We start from the raw sequence: 18,071 nt of genomic DNA, 5'->3' as shown, positions 1-18,071 counted from the left end.
CACACTTGGCATGAATTGGGTGGGGAGCTGCTGAGACCTGCTGCTCTTGGCCCCAGGTACCAGGACACTAGGGAGGGCTATCGTTGGCTGTTAGGTTGTGGGTCCCACATCTGCTCTGCCACAGGGCCTGGCTGCTTGGGAAGTGGGGACTTGGGATGTTTGATTGTGCTTGCCCCATGCTGTCACCAGGGCAAGGATGCTGGGCAGTAGAGGAGCACGGAGAGATCTCTCCAGAGTGGGGAAGTGCAGTCTGAGAAGTGGGAAAGCTGGAGCTTCCTTGGGGTTCCCTGGGCCTGGGATAAGTCAGAGCCATGAGATTCTCAGGCTCTTAGACATCCAGATGCCATTGGGAGTTGTGGAAGTGTTGAGAACAGAGTAGGGTCTAGTTCAGGTATGAGGCATGGGGAAAGGGAAGCTCCTATTAGTCCCATGGGGAGAGTCCTTGGCTCAATGGCAGCAGGCATGGTGTTGGTTGTAGCTGGGAGTGCAGGGAGGCCTTCAACAGGTGATTAGACAGCAGCTCTGTAGGCAAAGGCCTTCTCCACGTCTCCCCAGGGTGGATCCTGATGAAAAGAGACAGTCTGGGTTGTGCGATCAGAACAATCTAGATGGTGACTGTGGAACCGGAAACCACCCTTACCACTAATCCCCCATCTGCAGAAGAGGTCAAAACAGTGCCTCCTCAGGAGGTTGCTAACCCAAAGCACTATCTCAAATGCCCTCTTCAGAACAGGTGGGCACTCTAGTTTTTAAAAAATGATAAAAGCAAAACTTAGCAAGCAAATCTTTATCTCTAAGTGTGAAACCATTGAAGACTTTTGGGCTCTATGCAACCATATCCAGCTGTCTAGTAATTTAATGCCGGGCTGTGACTACTCACTTTTTAAGGGTGGTATTCAGACACATGGGGAGGACGATGGCTAATTACATTACATTGAGCAGAGAAGAAGTGACCGCGACCAGGTTTAGCTAGAGACACTGCTGTGCCTTATTAGAGAACACTCTGATGGCTGCAGTGATGACCTGTGTGGAGCTGTTGTTGGTGTTAGAGCTAAGGGTGATAAGATAGCAATATGGACAACTGAATGTGAGAACAGTGATGCAGTCACACACATAGGGAGGGTGTACAAGGAAAGGTTAGGACGTCCTCTGAAGATAGTGATTGGTTATCAGTCCCACGCAGACACAGCTACAAAGAGCAGCTCCACCACTAAAAATAGGTTTGTTGTTTAAGAAGAACCTTCTGAGTATCCTCACAGGAGACTGTGTCACGCAATCGAGATTGGGAGCTGTACTGAAGCCGATCCCATCCAAGTGTTGCTAAGATACAAGAGAAGTCTCATTCGCCTTTGCTTGTACTTCTGTGTTCATTCTCCTCCCCCACCCCAACTCTTGCTAGTGTGTCCACTATCCCAATCAAAGAATTACAGTACGCGTCACCCCACAACCCACAGATGTGCTCCTGGCCCACTCTGTAACAGCCGGGTAGAATTACCACGACACACACGCTTGCCTTTCCACGGTATTCAGAGAAGAACGGGCATTTCTATCACCTTAGCAGGAAGAGATCTGGGTTTGTTCCACTGCACACAGGAGCGGATTTGCTGGTGTGAGAGTCTGAGTACAGCTTTCTAGCAACCTTCTGTTTCCTGTCACAGCATTGTCCTTGCTGTCCTCTTATGACGGCTGCTAGATGTTAGTTTATTTGCTTCCCTGCTTGATAACATTAGTGATTCCGATTTCAGTTTTTCATTTGTTTTGAATTTTGTTTTCTTCCTCATGTAACATTGGTGAAGGATCCATGAATATGACAGAAAGGTGGAATAAATATTACATTTGTGCAAAAAAGAAAAAAGGACAAGAGATAGACTGTGGTTCCCAACCGTTTATTGTCGTGGTGGAAAGTGGATGGTAAAACCATACTCCACTTCTCATGTTGGGCCTAAGATGAAATGCCTTTTGCAGGGAGGAGCGTCTGGGCAGGGAAGCTCATTGGCTAAGTCTCCAGGCCTCTAGGTATGTCATTAGCATGGAGCTCTCTCTATTGAGCCTACCCAACCACATCACTGTCTCTTTTCCTATTGTCTTGGTCTGAGATGTTAGGGATGCCTTATCCACACGTGGAAGGACTTGGGGCATTGCCCTTACGGGACTGATGGCCACAAATCTATGGCAGGGGCCTGAGGCTATGGGACAGGGGCATGGCGCACAGGTGCAGGTGAAACTCCTCCCATTCCTTCAGGGTCTCCCGGCTTCAAAGTTGCTCAGAGTCCACAGCCCCACATTGGCCTTCAATATAGGCCTGGCCCAGAAGAATCTGCAAGAGGTGCCAGTGAATCCAGACTTTGATGTACATAAAGTGAGGAGCATCAGGGACTGAGCAAAGCTGGGGCTGACTCCAAAGCCAAGGAAGATGCTAGAAGAGTAGACAGCTCATGTTGTCCTGGATGCATGGGACCGAGAGGCCATGCAGCTGGGAGTGAGGGTGGCCGAGAAAAACCCATTGTAGATCGGTACAGTAACAGCCCACACTGGCTGGGCATTGACATTCTTCAAGTGCTGTCCAGAGAGACTCTCTGTATGTGCCCAAGCTTCCCCATGCCCCAGGGAAGGAAGGAACTGTCTGGGTGTGAGGTGAACAAGGATGTAGAAGGGACCTTTCACTCCTGCTCTTGTGGCCAGTGGCTGAGACACACTAGGAGGATGGCAGGCCTCCCATTAAGAGGCTACACCCTGAGGGGGTAACAGACACACCTACGGTCTTCTGTAGCCTAGCCACCAGCCTCTCCCTGGGCTCCGAGGACAGAGTCGCAGTGTGGTTAAGCTGCCCCAACAGGCTCACCATGTTTGTGACTAACTTGAGTGGCACTGGGCTCTGCGTCAGTCCTAGGGGAGACTGGAATGTGCAGGGTTTGGAGGTCACCTAGGCTGGCCAGCAACTTCTTAGGAGAAGTGAACTACTTGGGGTGTTCTTAGAAATGGGTTGCTGCTGGGACCCGCTGCTCTTTGCTGAACTCATGGCTGAATCTCCATCCTTGACTTCCAGCTCTACCTCAGAGCAGTAGTGATAAAGACAGTGTGGGATTGGCATAAAAACAGAATTGTTAATCAGTGGAATCAAGTTGAAAACCCACATTTAAATCCACACAACTATGAATGCCTGATTTTTTATGAGACTAGAAATACACACTGGAGAGGGAGAAAATCATCTTCAACAAATGGTGCTGGTCTAACTGGGTGTCTGCGTGTAGGATAATCTTAATGGATCCATATCTACATCCTGCACAAAATACAAGTCCAAGTGGATCAATAAAGACCTCAACATTAATCCAGGTACACTGAACCCGAGAGAAGAGAAAGTGGGGAATAGCCTAGGAGACAACCTCCTGAACAGAACATCCACAGCACATACACAAGATTAACAGTCAATAACTGCGATCCTATGAAACAAAATGCTTCGATAAGGCACAGAACACTGTCAATCTGACAAAGTAGGAGTGTATACAACGGAGTTCCACCAGCTCCATATCAGATAGACAGTTAATACACAAAATATATAAAGAACAAAAAGGACTGGAGAGGTAGCTCAGCGGTTAAGAGCACTGACTGCTCTTCCAAAGGTCCTGAGTTCAATTCCCAGCAACCACATGGTGGCTCACAATCACCTATATGTAATGGGGTCTGATGCTCTCTTCTGGTGTGTCTGAAGAGAGCTACAATGTACTCACATACATAAAATAAATAAATAACTCTTTTAAAAAAAGAAAGAACTAAAAAAGGTGAGAGCTCACCTTTTCTGAAAAGAAAGGGAGGAGGAGTGGATGGGGAGGAGAGCTGGGGGAGGAGAGCTGGGGGAGGAGAGTTGGGAGGAGGGAAAACTGTGGCTGAGATGCAAAGTAATTAATTTTTAAAAAGGGACACCTGAAAAAAATTTAAAAATAGGGTATAGTTCTAAACAGAAAACTGTCAATAAAGGAAACTCAAATGGTGGAGAAACACTTAAAAGCATGTTCAACCTCCTTAGCCATCAGGGAAATGCAATTCAAAACTACTTTGAGATTTGATCTTACAGCTGTCAGAATGGCGCCAATCATCAGAACAAGTGAGAGCTTGTGCTGGGAGGATGTGGAGAGAGAGGAACAACCACCCATTGCAGGTGTGAGTGCCAACTCATACAGCCACTGTGGAAATCAGTGCGGTGGTTCCTGAAGAAGATGAGCATCGATCTACTTCAATATCCAGCAACACCGCTCTCAGACAATATCAAAAGATGCTTCATCCTACCACAGGGACACTTGATGCTCTGTTTCTAGTATCCAGAAATTGCAAATTACTTAGGTATTCCTCAGCAGGAGAATGGATAAAGAAAATGTGGTAATCTATAATAGAGTATTGCTTCTCCATTAAAAAATGGTTATGTGTCTGTGGGCCATGGTGCCGCTGAGGGCCATGTTGATGTCCAAGGCCTATGTTACCGTGGAAACCATGTCCATGATCTGTGCTGCTGCTGACTGTAAAGGGCAAAGAAGCTACTTTTGTCCTGGTTTCAATGAATTCGGATTCACAGTTGAGACATAGAAGATTCTGTGATAACACTTACCTACAACCTCCCAAAAAAGTGGCAGCCTAAACAGAAATCGATTGAAGAGAACTCTTAGAAGTTGCAGTAAGGATGCTAAAGCAGAGCTCTGCACAGTTGACGTTTCTGGTGGATGGGGACAAACTACATTATCTTTAAGGGACTGGTCACTGGGAGTTTGACCATGCTTCAGTGTATAGGCAACACAAATTGAACTGGCTCTCCTCCTTCTCCTCCTCCCCCTCCTCCTCCTCCTCTTCCTCTCCCTCCCCCCTCCTCCTCCTCTTCCTCTCCCTCCTCCTCTTCCTCCTCCTCTCCCTTCTCCTTCTCCTCTTCTTCCTCCTCCTCTCCCTTCTCCTTCTCCTCTTCTTCCTCCTCCTCTTCCTCCTCCTCCTCCTTCTCCTCCTCCTCTTCCTCTCCCTTCTCCTCCATGTCGTCGTCTTCTTCTTCTTCTTCTTCTTCTTCTTCTTCTTCTTCTTCTTCTTCTTCTTCTTCTTCTTCTTCTTCTTCTTGAGGGTGGGGAGGACACAAGGGTGAGAGAGTTGTGATCAGGGTTCATGATGTGATGTTCATGGTGTGATCAATACGAATATTATGTATTTTAAAGATAACATCATGAAATTTGACTAGATGGAAAGAACTAGAAAAATCATTCTGGGTGAGGTATCCCAGACTCAGAAAAACAAACATGGTTTACATTTGCTATATGTGGATATTAGCAGTGACGTCATTGATAACAAAGAGCCACAGGGGTTAGGTATAGAGTAAGGGACTATAGGGAATAAATAGATCTTGTTAGGAGAGGGAAATAGAAAGATATAGATTAGGGGGCTGCAATGGAGGAATCAAGTTGGGGACTGACAGAAAGAGGTGGTTGTGGGAGGGAATAGAAACAACTAAAATTAAGGGATATCTGAGGGGTAGTATGGAAACTTCCTAAAATATATACATATATGAAGGTGATTAAAATAAAACCATTAGATAGTGGGAGAGACAGAGCCCCAAAGGGCCATCTCTTGGCACCAAACAAAGCTTCCAGTACTTGTCAGAAGCCATAATGGGACAAGCTAATAACTAGCAGGTGATCTCCCTGAGATGGCCTGCTTCAGATTCCTATATGATCTGTGACAGGTTCACCCTTATTAAGCAAGTCTGTAAGGGATTCATTTTAGGAAAGATTCCTGCTATTAAAATGCTTTTCCTGTTATTATTAAACTCATATAACAATCACTAAATAATAACCCACCCCTTTGGAGCAGATCTCTGCAAATCCATGAAGATGTATTGTCTCGTAGTGATGCTGTATAGACAAATAGATGACTTCTTAAGTCTTTATGATGATCCTATAGGAATTCCTAAAATTGGCGGGGAAGAGAGCTGACCATCCAGGAGTGAAGACATCCTGAGACTGCAGGACAGACTGCCACCTCTGCATACCTCTGTCCACATCCCTGGTCCAAGGGAAAACTGCACAGTGCCTCTGGACACAGGAATATAAGAACAGACAGCCGCCGGTACCCACAGTTCTGGTCTGTGCCCAGGACTGAACTGAACCAGCCAAACACCTCCCTGCATCCAAGTCCCGTGGGGGAAAGAGCTAGAACCTCAGAAGTGTGGATACTCCTGAGAAGTCAGAGGATAATACCCTCTGCCTACAGTCCCTGACTTCAAGCAGTATTACAGAGCAATAGTCATAAAAACTGTATGGTACAGAGACAGACAGATAGATCAGTGGGACAGAATTGAAAACCCAGAGATAAACCCACATACCTATGGTCACTTGATCTTTGACAAAGGAGCTAAAACCATCCAGTGGAAAAAAGGTAGCATTTTCAATAAATGGTGCTGGTTCAAGTGGAAGTCGGCATGTAGAAGAATAAAAATCAATCCATTCTTATCTTATCCAAGCTGATGTACAAAGCTTAAGTCCAAGTGGATCAAGGACCTCCACATCAAACCAGATACACTCAAACTAATAGAATAAAAAGTGGGGAAGAGTCTCGAACACATGGGCACTTGGGAAATTTTCCTGAACAAAACAACATGGCTTATGCTCTAAGATCAAGAATCGACAAAAGGGACCTTGCTTTTGTAAGGCAAAGGACACTGTCATTAGGACAAAACGACAACCAACAGATTGGGAAAAGATCTTTACCAATCCTACATTGATAGAGGGCTAATATGCAAAATATACAAAGAACTCAAGAAGTTAGACTCCAGAGAGCCAAATAACCCTATTAGAAAATGGGGGTACAGAGCTAAACAAAACATTCTTAGCTGAGGAATATCAAATGGCTGAAAAGCACCTAAAGAAATGTTCAACATCTTTAGTCATCAGGGAAATGCAAATCAAAACAACCCTGAGATTCCACCTCACACCAGTCAGAATGGCTAAGATAAAAAACTCGGGTGACAGCAGATGCTGGTGAGGATGTGGAGAAAGAGGGACACTCCTCCATTGTTGGTGGGATTGCAGACTGGTACAACCATTCTGGAAATCAGTCTGGAGGTTCCTCAGAAAATTGGACATTGAACTACCTGAGGACCCAGCTATACCTCCCTTGGGCATATACCCAAAAGATGCCCCAACATATATAACAAAGACACATGCTCCACTATGTTCATAGCAGCCTTATTTATAATAGCCAGAAACTGGAAAGAACCCAGATGCCCTTCAACAGAGGAACGGATTCAAAAAATGTGATACATCTATACAATGAAGTACTACTCAGCTATCAAAACAATGACTTCATGAAATTCATAGGCAAATGGAAGGAACTAGAAAATATCATCCTGAGTGAGGTAACTCAATCACAGAAAAACACACTTGGTATGCACTCATTGATAAGTGGATATTAGCCAAAAAGCTCAAATTACCCAAGTTGCAATCCACAGACCACAGGAAGCTCAAGAAGAACGATGACCAAAATGGGGATGCTCCCACTCCTTCTTAAAAGGAGAAAAAAAAATCCATAGGAGGGAATATGGAAGCAAAGTTTAGATCAGCGACTCAAGGAACAGCCATTCAGAGCCTACCCCACATGTGGCCATATATATACAGCCACCAAAACTAGGTAAGACTAATGAAGCTAGAAAATGCATGAGGAAAGAGATGGGATATAGCTCTCTCCTGAGAGACACATCCAGAGCATGTCCAATACAGAGGTCAATGCTAGCAGCAAATCACCAAACTGAGATCAGGACCCCCTTGGGAGGAATTAGAGAAAGGATTGAAAGAGTTGAAGGAGCTTGCAACCCCATAAGAACAACAATGGCAACCAACCAGAGCTTCCAGGGACTAAACCACTATCCAAAGACTATACATGGACTGACCCAGGGCTCCAACTGCATATGTGGCAGAGAATAGCCTTTTGGGGGCACCAGTGGAAGGGGAAGCCCTTGGTCCTGCCAAGGTTGGACCCCCAGTGCAGGGGAATTGGGGGGGTGCAGTAAGGGGGATGTGTAGGAGGAATACCCATATGGGGGAGGGGGAGGGAAGGGAATGGGGGCTTATGGACAAGAAACCTGGAAGGGAAATAACATTTGAAATGTAAGTAAAGAAATATATCTAATAAGATATTTTAAAAAAAGAATTCCTAAAATGACATCAGTGGTTACTAAGCTCTTTTATAGTGGGGCTGCTCTTAGGTCCTTCTCTGATAGTCAAAACTGCAGTGAGGACTCTGCCAGTCTCCCAAGTGTCACCAGCTAATTGTTCTTAGAAGGTGACCAGACTTTCTCCTACTCAGGGCACATTCCAAGAGGTTGTAAAACAATTAGCCAACGTCATAGAAAGGGAACTAAGGATTTATTATAGGTGCCAGGAGAGAAGATAAAATATCGACTGGCTTTATCAATACAAAATTTCACTAACAACTTATGGTTTTCAACCTGCAGTGAACCTGCGGCGATGACAGGTGATGGACGTTTAGCCGGATAATTCCTGCTAACAGATATGCATGCAAACATTCTCTGTTGTACACTTCTATTTCAATTTATGATTTGATTTTTTTGTGTGAACTTTATAACATGTAATCATGTATTCTGAGGACCCAGAGAAAAGAATAAGACATTTTCCCCTTTCCCTGCTTAGATAAAGAAAAAAATTTTCCCCTTAGGAGAATTTTTTGCTTTTCCCTGCTTAGAGTAGAAATTTTTCCCTTTCCCCACTCAGAAGAAATTTTCCCCTTCCCCGATTAGGATCGTCCCACTTTCCCCCTTAGTTAGCTTTCATAGGAAACTTTTTACAAATTAGTAATAAACTCTATAATCACTCTTCGAAGCGTCCCTTTTTCTTCCTGTGACATCCACTAACAGGCTGAAAGTTAGAGCCTCGCAGGCCTGCTGAGGTAGAACAAAGGCCACATGATTTACTCCCCTGCTCTTGGGCTAAGCCGGCAGCCTTTTACCCTCAGAACGACCAAGAATTTTTTTTTTTTTTAGGATTTTTAGAGGTTATCATCAGCATGTCAGTACCGTTAGAGAGCAAGAATGTCCTGAGACCCTCAGACCTTAAAGCTATCGTCAGAGTCCTATTCTGTATCCCTGCCACAGCCCTCTCTGGGCAGGGAGGCTCCCAGCAAGTACTGTGATTAGGGTGCATCTAATTGAGTTGTTGGCCAAAAGGTTCCATGGGAACCCCAAACAGCCCGGGCTGTTGCCGAGACTCTGGGTTGGACTCCACAAACTGATGGCAAGTCTCCATTTTGAAAACAACACCTGCATAACTCATTGAAAAGGGAGATGTGGAACCAGGGCCTTCACCTCAACTTTCCAGCATCCTCCTTAACAGGAAGGTACTGTGGGCACTACCCAAAGAGTCGTGTAAACACCAAGCCAGACACAATCCTTTATCTACTGCAAGATACACTAGCACGAAGTTGGCGGGGGTAACCAACCAGTGACCGATTTAAAAGCCCATGCATAAGATGGAATCCATACCCAACACTGCTTGTGTGACCAAGAACCTGAGCCTACACAACCGGATCAGACTGGTCTGAAAGAAAGGGCAAACGTGTACTGATAAAATGACGACCAATGACATTCCGCTATACTCCCAGATGAGTGCCTCGCTCAGCCACCATCAGAGAGGCTTTCTCCTGCACCAGATGGAAACGGATATAGAAACCTGCAGCCAGACATTATTCAGAGAGCAAGAGACCTTAGAAAACTCAGCTCTGGATGGGACGGCTCCATTAAACCTCTCTCCTCAGAACCTGGAGAACCCCAAGGGAGAGGCAGCAGAAGTGATGAGCCAAGGGAATTAGGACACTAGGAAACCCAACTCTAAATGAGCACAAGCCAAGCTCACAAACTCACCGGGACTGGAACAGCATGCACAGCCTGCACTGCGCCTCTGCCTGTGTATGACAGTTTCCAACTTGGGTCTTTATGGGGCTCCTGAGAGTGCCAACAACTAAGTCTCTGATTCTTTCCTTCTCTTGGGTTTTCTTGTCCAACTTCAGTGTGATGGTTTTGATATATATATATATATATATATATATATATATATATATATATATATATATATATATATATATATATATATATATATAATGAATGAAAACCCAGGCACTGAGGCAAAGGTTAACAACTGCACTGTCACTTAAACCTGCTGGGAGAAGAAAATCAGTTTTCTCCAATTGACACTGAGCATGTCAACCACTCAGGAAAAGCTCATGTCCTGGAGTAGTTGACTAACATAGAATGCACTCCAGTTTGTGTGTGTGTGTGTGTGTATGCATATGTGTGTATGTATATGTGTGTATGCATATGTGTGTTTGTGTGTGTATGAATGTGTGTATGAATGTGTGTATGTGTGTACGCATATGTATGTATATATGTGTGTATGTATATATGTGTATGTGTGTATGTATATGTGTGTATGTGTATGTGTGTATGCATATGTGTATGTATGTGTGTATGAATATGTGTGTGTGTGTGTGTGTGCGCGCGCACTTGCACTTTTATTTGGCAACAGTTTGCTGTTTTATTTTATTTTTGAGTATGCTTTTATTTTGTTTTCTTGGTTTTGTCGTGCTGGGTTTTTGTTTGCTTTTGGGGAAAGAACTTAAAGTTTTGTGGGAGGGGAACCTGGAGGGAATTGGGGGAGGTAAGAATATGATCAAATTATATTTAAAAGTTGCAAGTAATAAAAATAATAATTTTTTAAATCAACAGATGAAGATATATATTTTTATGCCTATCCTGTAATGGACGCATAATTTTATTTCATAAAAAAAATTACCCCTGAAACCAAAAAATTATATCATGCATGTGTGGTATAGGGTGCACACCTTTAATCCTAGCACTCGAGAAGCAAAGGTTGATTTCTCTGAGTAAAAGGGCAGCCTGATGTGCATAATACAAGGGCTAGAACTACACAGTAAGAGTCTATCTCAAAAACAAACAACAACAAAAGTTAAGCATGCGCCTTTAATCCTCTCACTTTGAAGACAGAAGCAGGTGGATCTTGGAGTTTCAGACCATCCTGGTCTGCATAGGGGGCGGTCAGCCTAAGACATATAGCAAGAGTTAGTCTCAAAAACATCAACAACAAAGAGACCAATTGTGTCTTTGTAGAATATAATACCAGAAATAGTCTAGACATCTGACAACAGGCTATAGAAGTAGGATGCATCTGGGTCAGCAGGAAGCTGGGGTGACACCCCACTCACACCCCAGACTGGGACCTGCTTCTTGATTCCTGGTCTATCAGGTCTTGGCCCTGTATCTCCCCATCTAGGAGGGCAGGGGGCTGCTCGGCTGAACTTTCCACAGGAAAACGACTGGGTCAAGCTGCCACTTTATGATGTTCTGTCCCCCAAGGTCATGTGCAAAGCAAAGCTTGACTCCAGGAGCAGGAAGACATTGCATCCCGTTAGCTGCTGGATCAGCCCCAGGATCCCAAGACAGGTGTCAAAGCTAGGAGCTTCCACGGTCTGAGCTAAGAGAACATGGCTGCTCTCTCAGAGAGCTGCAGAATGTCAGTGCAGAGGCCATGCAGTGAATGTCACCCAGAACAGGCTTGGACACAGACAGCATGGACAGGGTGAGAGATGTGACTTAGCATAACAAAAAAGCCAGCACAGGGAGAGGGAACTTCTCTGGGTGCAGGGGTCCTCTGCTGGTGCCCCTCTCTCGGAGTCCAAGGAAGGAAGACAACCAATGAGAACACCCACAAATCACTAAGATCTCTTCAGGGAAGGCCATATGCTGGATAGCTGACTGGTGGCCCTTTAAACCATGTGACCCAAGGGCATGTGACTGTGAAGCAATATTGCAAGGTGAAACTGGTGGGTAATGACATTTCTCTATACTCCCAGATGAGTGCCTTGCTCAGCCATCATCAGAGAGGCTTTCTCCTGCACCTTGGAAACAAGAACACAAGAAGAGCTTGCAGTAGTGAATAAGATGGTTGAGGGTCCGGGTGGCCTAAATGCACTGACAAGGGTTCTTGTCACAGTCAGACAAAGGGACCTTTGGGGCCCTGGAGGGGTCAAGTGAAGACAATGGCAGAACAGGAACAAGGAAGAGGTTGAGGAGTGCAGGAAGCTGTCAATACAGGGGCCTCCCCGGAAGCTAGGGAAGTGTGGCACTGACCTAGTCTTCACACCCTACTTCCGCACCTGAGGGGAGCAGATGTGAGATGTTCAGGTGGTTTGTTACAACAACCTCAGGCAGCCCCAGCCAGTGCTCTGAGGAGGAGAAAACCAGGAAGGGGAAGACATGGAGAGTGGTTCTATAAGGACAACTCAGTGACCAGGCTGAGCCCTGAGTTGAAAAAGTGGGTCCTGCAGGACACCCTTGGATGAAGCTACCAAGAGAAAGTTTGGGGTTCTTGGGGCTGAGTTGCACACAGGCTGAAGTGGGTCTAAAACCCTGCTCTGTTCATATCGAACCCTTCCGTGTCACTGCCGAGAGCCCCATCCAGTTCTCCCAATGGGGACAACACATCCTATTCATGAGACCTATCTTCTGTGTTTCTAATTCTCCCTCAGCTTCTTCAGACTAAAACCAGTAGCTGCCACTTTGGACCGACCATGGAATGTTGATCTCTTGAAGTCTTAACAAACTTTATGCAAAACCTGGCATTCCCCTTCCCTACAGGATGCGGCTATTACTCAGAAGGACCTGGTCCTCTCTGCCAAGCACCTTGTGGACTCTGCAAGAAGCTGAGTCTGAATGCAGCTGACCAAGGAGGCAGAAGAGCCTCCCAAGCCCCAGGAGTACGTGAGGGCTGCCTGGGAATGCAGACTCTGGAGAAGGCTCTGTTCTTCACCACTGTCCTCTGCCTTGTGGTCTCATTTCCCAGGATTCCCTAGCCCCGGCACGGAAGGAGCAGAAAGTGAGGCTACGATCTGAGACATCAATAGACCAGATAGACTAGGGTTCTGGCTTCAGAGGGGGCCTAGGTCTGAACCTCACCTCTCTCTCGTCAAAAGAGTCCCAAGGCATTACTTCTAAACAGGACCACATCCCTAATCGTGTTTACCATCCTTTCTCCCCTCTCTGAACATTTAAAACACCTAAGCCTGCTAGAGCACCTGACGATGAGCGGGTCATCTCCTCAGCACACAGGCATCCTCTGTCTGTGAGATGATGAAACAGGGACATCTGTGGAAGACAGCTGCTTTTTCTCTGGAGGCCTCTGATGCAAACAGAAGAGCACAAAGTTACCAGCACAGGACATCCTGCACCATCGACATCAACCACATCCATGACACAATGGACACACTGCAGGAAGACGACTGAGCAGCTCCGTGCTGCAAGGAGCGGAGGATCCGGAGGAAGAGAATGCAGAAGACAGGGAGAGTGGAGGGCACCGAGAAGTTTGAAGTTCACAGCTCAGCAAAAGCCCTGGCCTTGGGTGGGAAACAGGAAAGTATCCTGAGGAAGAAGCCCCAGCCCTGAGAGGGGCTCTGCGTTCCACACCTGCCTGGCTGTGCTTCCACTCCCTGTACTCTGGGCCCCGCCATTCCAGAAGTCTGACATCCCTGCTAGCAATAGAGACCTCATCCCTCTTCACGGAGCTGCTGAGATTGCCCTGAGGCTTCCTCTGTCAGGTAGGAGAGGCCACTCCATGCAACTCTGCAGGAGTTTGCTCTGTCATCCTGCATCCTGGGATCACCGTGCTGGGGATGTGGTGTGAGGACAGTTAAAGCTCCCAGAAGTCCTCTTGTTACACTGAGGGAGTGGGCAGCACCACCTTAAGGAATCTCACGGCTTCCACCCACAACTGCTCAGGTGACTTGGAGCTCCTGGAGTTTGTGTCCTCTGATCATTCTGTCTACTTTTGTGGAGCAATTTATAACATCAGCCATTCTTGCCTCCAGGGAGAACCTGGAGCAGCACAGAGGTCATCTCTCTCTTACGGGGGAAATCATCCTCTCTTTGCTGTCCCCTTTCCTCCCTCTCCTCATACCCCCTCTTTTCCACCCACACACTTCCTCACACCGTCTTCCTCTCTTCATGCCCTTCCCCTATTTTCTGGTACCTTCCTCTCCTTCTCCCTCTCCCAGTTTTTCCCATCAAGGATACCAGTTTGTGAGCAACTTCTTTGCCTGGGAGAGCTCCAGGAAACTCCAAACTGCTGGAAAGTTAAAGATGGCTGCATAATACGACCTGACACCAAGATCTGAAAGACACTGGGACAGTCTTGGTTGTCACAGCTCAGACAGCGTTTGACATTCAGAGAGCCAGCCTCACAGTGGCCTGCATTTTTGAGTCCACCTATGCTCTGTGTGTGGAGACCTAAGTTCAAGGTGATGGGGTCAGGGCTGGGGATTTTCAGAGGTGCAGGCCTCCTAGTAACTGACACTTGGAAGTGAGCAGAGGGGACCAGGGTTCTTCCCTTCTACCATGCAAGGACACAGTGGCTCACAGCCATCGGAGACCCAGGAAGTGGTCCCCCAGCAAACACCACACCTGCCAGCTCCTTCACCTTGGGCTCCCCCAGCTCTGAAACTGTGAAATCAATTTCTGTTAATGAGCCACACCGCCTTTGTTCGTCTGTTCTCAGAGCCAAGTCAAACTCTGAGGTGCCCCTCCCAGAGTGCCGGCTGGATGCCCTCAGCCAGGAGCTCACAGGGCACAAGAGCAGGAACAAAACTGACTGGAACTAATTACTAATGGGCAACATGGAAATCGTTGACCAATGGCTGAGCAGCAACGACTGCAATTCTCTAGCATGGTGAAGACCTAACTGAGAGACCTGCAGTTACAGAAGGCTGACAGGTGACTTCATGGGCCCTGGGGGACGAGAAGAGTCAGGGTAAGGAAAAGTCTCTGTAGAGAGCTGCTCTTACAGAGAAAGAGGGGACAGGTCAGACACTCACCAAGGCAGTCATAGGACAGATGGGGACATGTAGGAACAGAGGACAGCATGTACCCGAAGGCAGAGAGCTGAAGGAACGCTAGCCAGCCCGCACCTGGCGAGTGAGTGTGACTCAGGCAGGCCTGGCCCTCTCCCCCATTCCCTCTGCCCTGCTAAAAGCCATTGGATTACAGCCCTACAGCTGGACACCAAGGCCCATTCCCTAATTTGTCCACCTCCTCCTCCTCCTGAGGCTGACCACCAAGGTCCAGCTGTCTATTGAAGTCCCCCCTCCCCCCCAGCTGCCCTAGTAAACATCTAAATAAAATCACCCCATCCTGACATCCAGTTTCCCACTTTACCTTTATAAATCACCTCTTGCCTTTGTGACATGTCTGTCCTCTCTGTATCAAGAGGCAGCCTTTTGTCATCTCCCTCCATGTGCCCCCATATTCTCCTGCTGCCTTGGGACAGGCATCCCTCCTCCTCTCCCTTGTTCTTGTCCCTGCTTCTCTCTCCTCCTCTAGCTCCTGGCTTTGTTTCTTATTCCCAGTCCTTGCCTCTCTAGGCAAATAATCCCCTCTGTGTTGAGAACTTGGCTTGGAGGGTCCTTATCCAGCATGGTGCCTACTGTGTGGGGAGGGGTCAGAACCTCAGGCAGAGGTCAGCATGGTGGCCTTGTGCAGAGCCTGGTGGTCCTTCCCATAGGCCAAGCTCCCACCTCACACATGCCTCAAATGCAGCTGCTCTTCTTGTTAGGAACAGTCACTCTCTTGGCCAGGTGGTCCAGATGTGGAGAACAGTGTCCCAGCTCTCTGGGCTGGGACCAGGAGCCATCCTGAAAGGAAACCTGTTGTTTAAACCTGTTCTAGCTTGGAGGGCAAGAACAGGGAACCATGGCCATTCAGGGACCGCCACAGAGCTCCATGGTGAGAACCTGGGAGGCAGCCGTGGAGAGTAGGGGCCTGGTACTGAGAGCCCAAAGGGTCGCAGTGGCAGGAAGCTGGGCTCCGCAGGCACTGCATGGGGGAAGGAACTCCACCCTTGTGGCCTGCAGCTGACCTTATCAACTTGGAGGTTTCTGCAGCTTGGTAGCAGTGAGCTTGGGCCAGCAGCTGTAGCAACACTTAGTTTTAAGTGTCCCCCACTGTGGGGTCTGAGGACCCTGAAGCTGCAGTGGTCTACCCCACATCCCTGTCACAGACTCCACTTTAATATACACCTGGGAGACACTACCCTCATCTCAGCTAGAACTTCAGCTTCTCCTGGGAAAAGGAACTGAGGAAGTTCAGGAGGGAGAGGGGTTAAGAGGGCTGCCCAGACTCAGACTGCAGAGCCAAGTACGGCCAGCAGAGGCCCCTGTACTCACTCAGGCAAAGTACCAAGAGATCTTGCTGCCTTGTTTCTTGTGGGCTCAGCACCGGCCTAAACTGTAGGAGAGACAAGAGTCTCTGTTGACCACGCCACCTCCCAGCAGTGTCTAAATACAGGAGACCCAGAGAGAAGAGGCACAAATACCTTAGTGTTCTTTTTCTCTTGCCTCTCATGATTCACCTTTTCCCTCCTGCTATAGTTCAGTAGTACCTTTATTTTATTTTTAAAATTCTATCAATTATTTTAAACCTCTTAGCCTATTTAATTTTGTTTATGCGTTTGTTTCATTATTGGGCAATCTTTTGTCTTTTCATCTTTCGTTTTAATTTTTCCTTTTTGGTCATAAAAATTTCCCCATTTTTACTTTTTGCCTACCTTTAGCAGTAGTATTTTCTGTAGCTTCTTGGTTCTTTATTTTGTTAATTTCATAAAGCTGTTTTTTTTAAGCATGGGCTCAACAAATTTGCCAATATTTTGATTTTCTTAAATCAGTAAAAAAAAAATCAGCTTTTAAAAGGAAAATATACCTTTATACTTCATATCTTAGATTTTGTATAACTGATAAAATGTTTTATTGAAGTTATTTACATTTAAGGGTCCAGCTGATGTTGGAAATTGATATACTTTAAGATTTCTTTTTTTTAAACAAATACAAATCTGATAAGGGGAGTGAGGGAGGATGGCAAGCTTAAAAAAGAAAAGGGGGAAGGGAGGGTTCTCTTATGCCCAGAATTTGAGGCCGTTATCATGGCTGAAGCTTACAGTCCAAAGCCCCGGTGCTGTGCGCTCAGGTGTTGCAGGTGCAGTCTGGAGGCGTAGCAGGCTCCACGTCGGCGGCCGGGCTCACGCTGGCGCCTTCTTTGCGCACAGCCTGGTAGGGGTCCAGCTTGGACACCAGCTTGGCGGAGGCCGAGAAGCCGTTCCACATACAGTCCTGCAGAATGATGTTCTTCACGAAGGTCTCGTCGTCCGGGTCGCAGACGAAGCTCTGCTTCACCGCGTCTCCTGGCAGCTCGGGCAGATCTGCGGTGGAGAAGCTATCACCGTCGTGATCCCTGGGGGAGAAAGACGCGGCGACCGCTTCGCAGGGAGGCGAGTAGAGGCCCGGGTGGCCCGGGGACGGGCGCGGCGTGGGCAGCAGCTCGAATTTCTTCCAGATGTCCTCGCTGGGCGCTGGCGGCTGCGGGGGCTGCTGGTGCACGTCCTCCTCCTCATCGTCGCACATGAAGTATGGCTGCACCGAGTCGTAGTCCAGGTCGCGGTTGCCGTTGGCGAGGCTCACGTGGAGGGGCATGGTTGCAGCGTTGCGTTTGGAGGCGACCCGGAGGGGTGCAGGGCTGCTGCGGAAACCTGGCGCGCTGCGCAGCAGCCCCGAACCACTCCCCTTCCCAGACCCTCACTTCCGACTATCCCGACAGTCCCTTCTCCAGGCTGGCTCTCCCGCTGCAGCGGAGGGAGGAGGCGTCAGCTCGGCACCAGACGCCACGCTCAAAGTAGCGCGCCACCTTACGGAAAGGGGCTACTGGCGCCGCGTGGTGCGTGCACAGGATACATTTTCCGTGCTCGCGTATAACCTATTCTCCGCATATTCCCACTCATTTCCTGCTAGTGTCTTCCCCTCCACCTCTCAGGCCTTTTCGTTCGCCCAGTGTCTCTTCTACTTTCACGCCATCTGTAACGTGTGTGGTTTCATGTATCTATAAAATCGATGAAAGAAGCAAAGATTTTTGTTTCCGTGAGACTGACTTAATTCACTTAATATGATAATCTCCAATTCCATCCATGTCCTGCAAATGACATTCT

General features: G+C 47.4%; 1 protein-coding gene and 1 pseudogene across 1 annotated transcript; one reads left to right on the top strand and one right to left on the bottom strand.

Annotated features, from left to right (window-relative positions):
* The first annotated feature begins 608 nt into the window (after positions 1 to 608).
* Eif4e-ps5 (eukaryotic translation initiation factor 4E, pseudogene 5) lies at positions 609 to 1,284 on the top strand (annotated as a pseudogene).
* A 15,734-nt stretch (positions 1,285 to 17,018) lies between these two features.
* On the bottom strand, positions 17,019 to 17,778 carry Bmyc (brain expressed myelocytomatosis oncogene). The gene has a single exon (NM_001013163.2). It carries the CDS (start codon positions 17,560 to 17,562, stop codon positions 17,056 to 17,058), a length of 507 nt encoding a protein of 168 aa, NP_001013181.2. The 5' UTR covers positions 17,563 to 17,778; the 3' UTR covers positions 17,019 to 17,055.
* Between the last annotated feature and the right edge of the window lie 293 nt (positions 17,779 to 18,071).

This window comes from Rattus norvegicus, chromosome 3 (genome assembly GCF_036323735.1).
Source record: "Rattus norvegicus strain BN/NHsdMcwi chromosome 3, GRCr8, whole genome shotgun sequence".
NCBI lineage: Eukaryota > Metazoa > Chordata > Mammalia > Rodentia > Muridae > Rattus > Rattus norvegicus.
The sequence above is the reverse complement of the archived record's forward strand: the minus strand, read 5'-3'. Positions and strand labels throughout refer to the sequence as shown.

What these genes read in the sequence shown, in the direction of transcription:
- Bmyc (NM_001013163.2), bottom strand. Translation starts at nt 17,562, where the DNA reads ATGCCCCTCCACGTGAGCCTCGCCAACGGCAACCGCGACCTGGACTAC.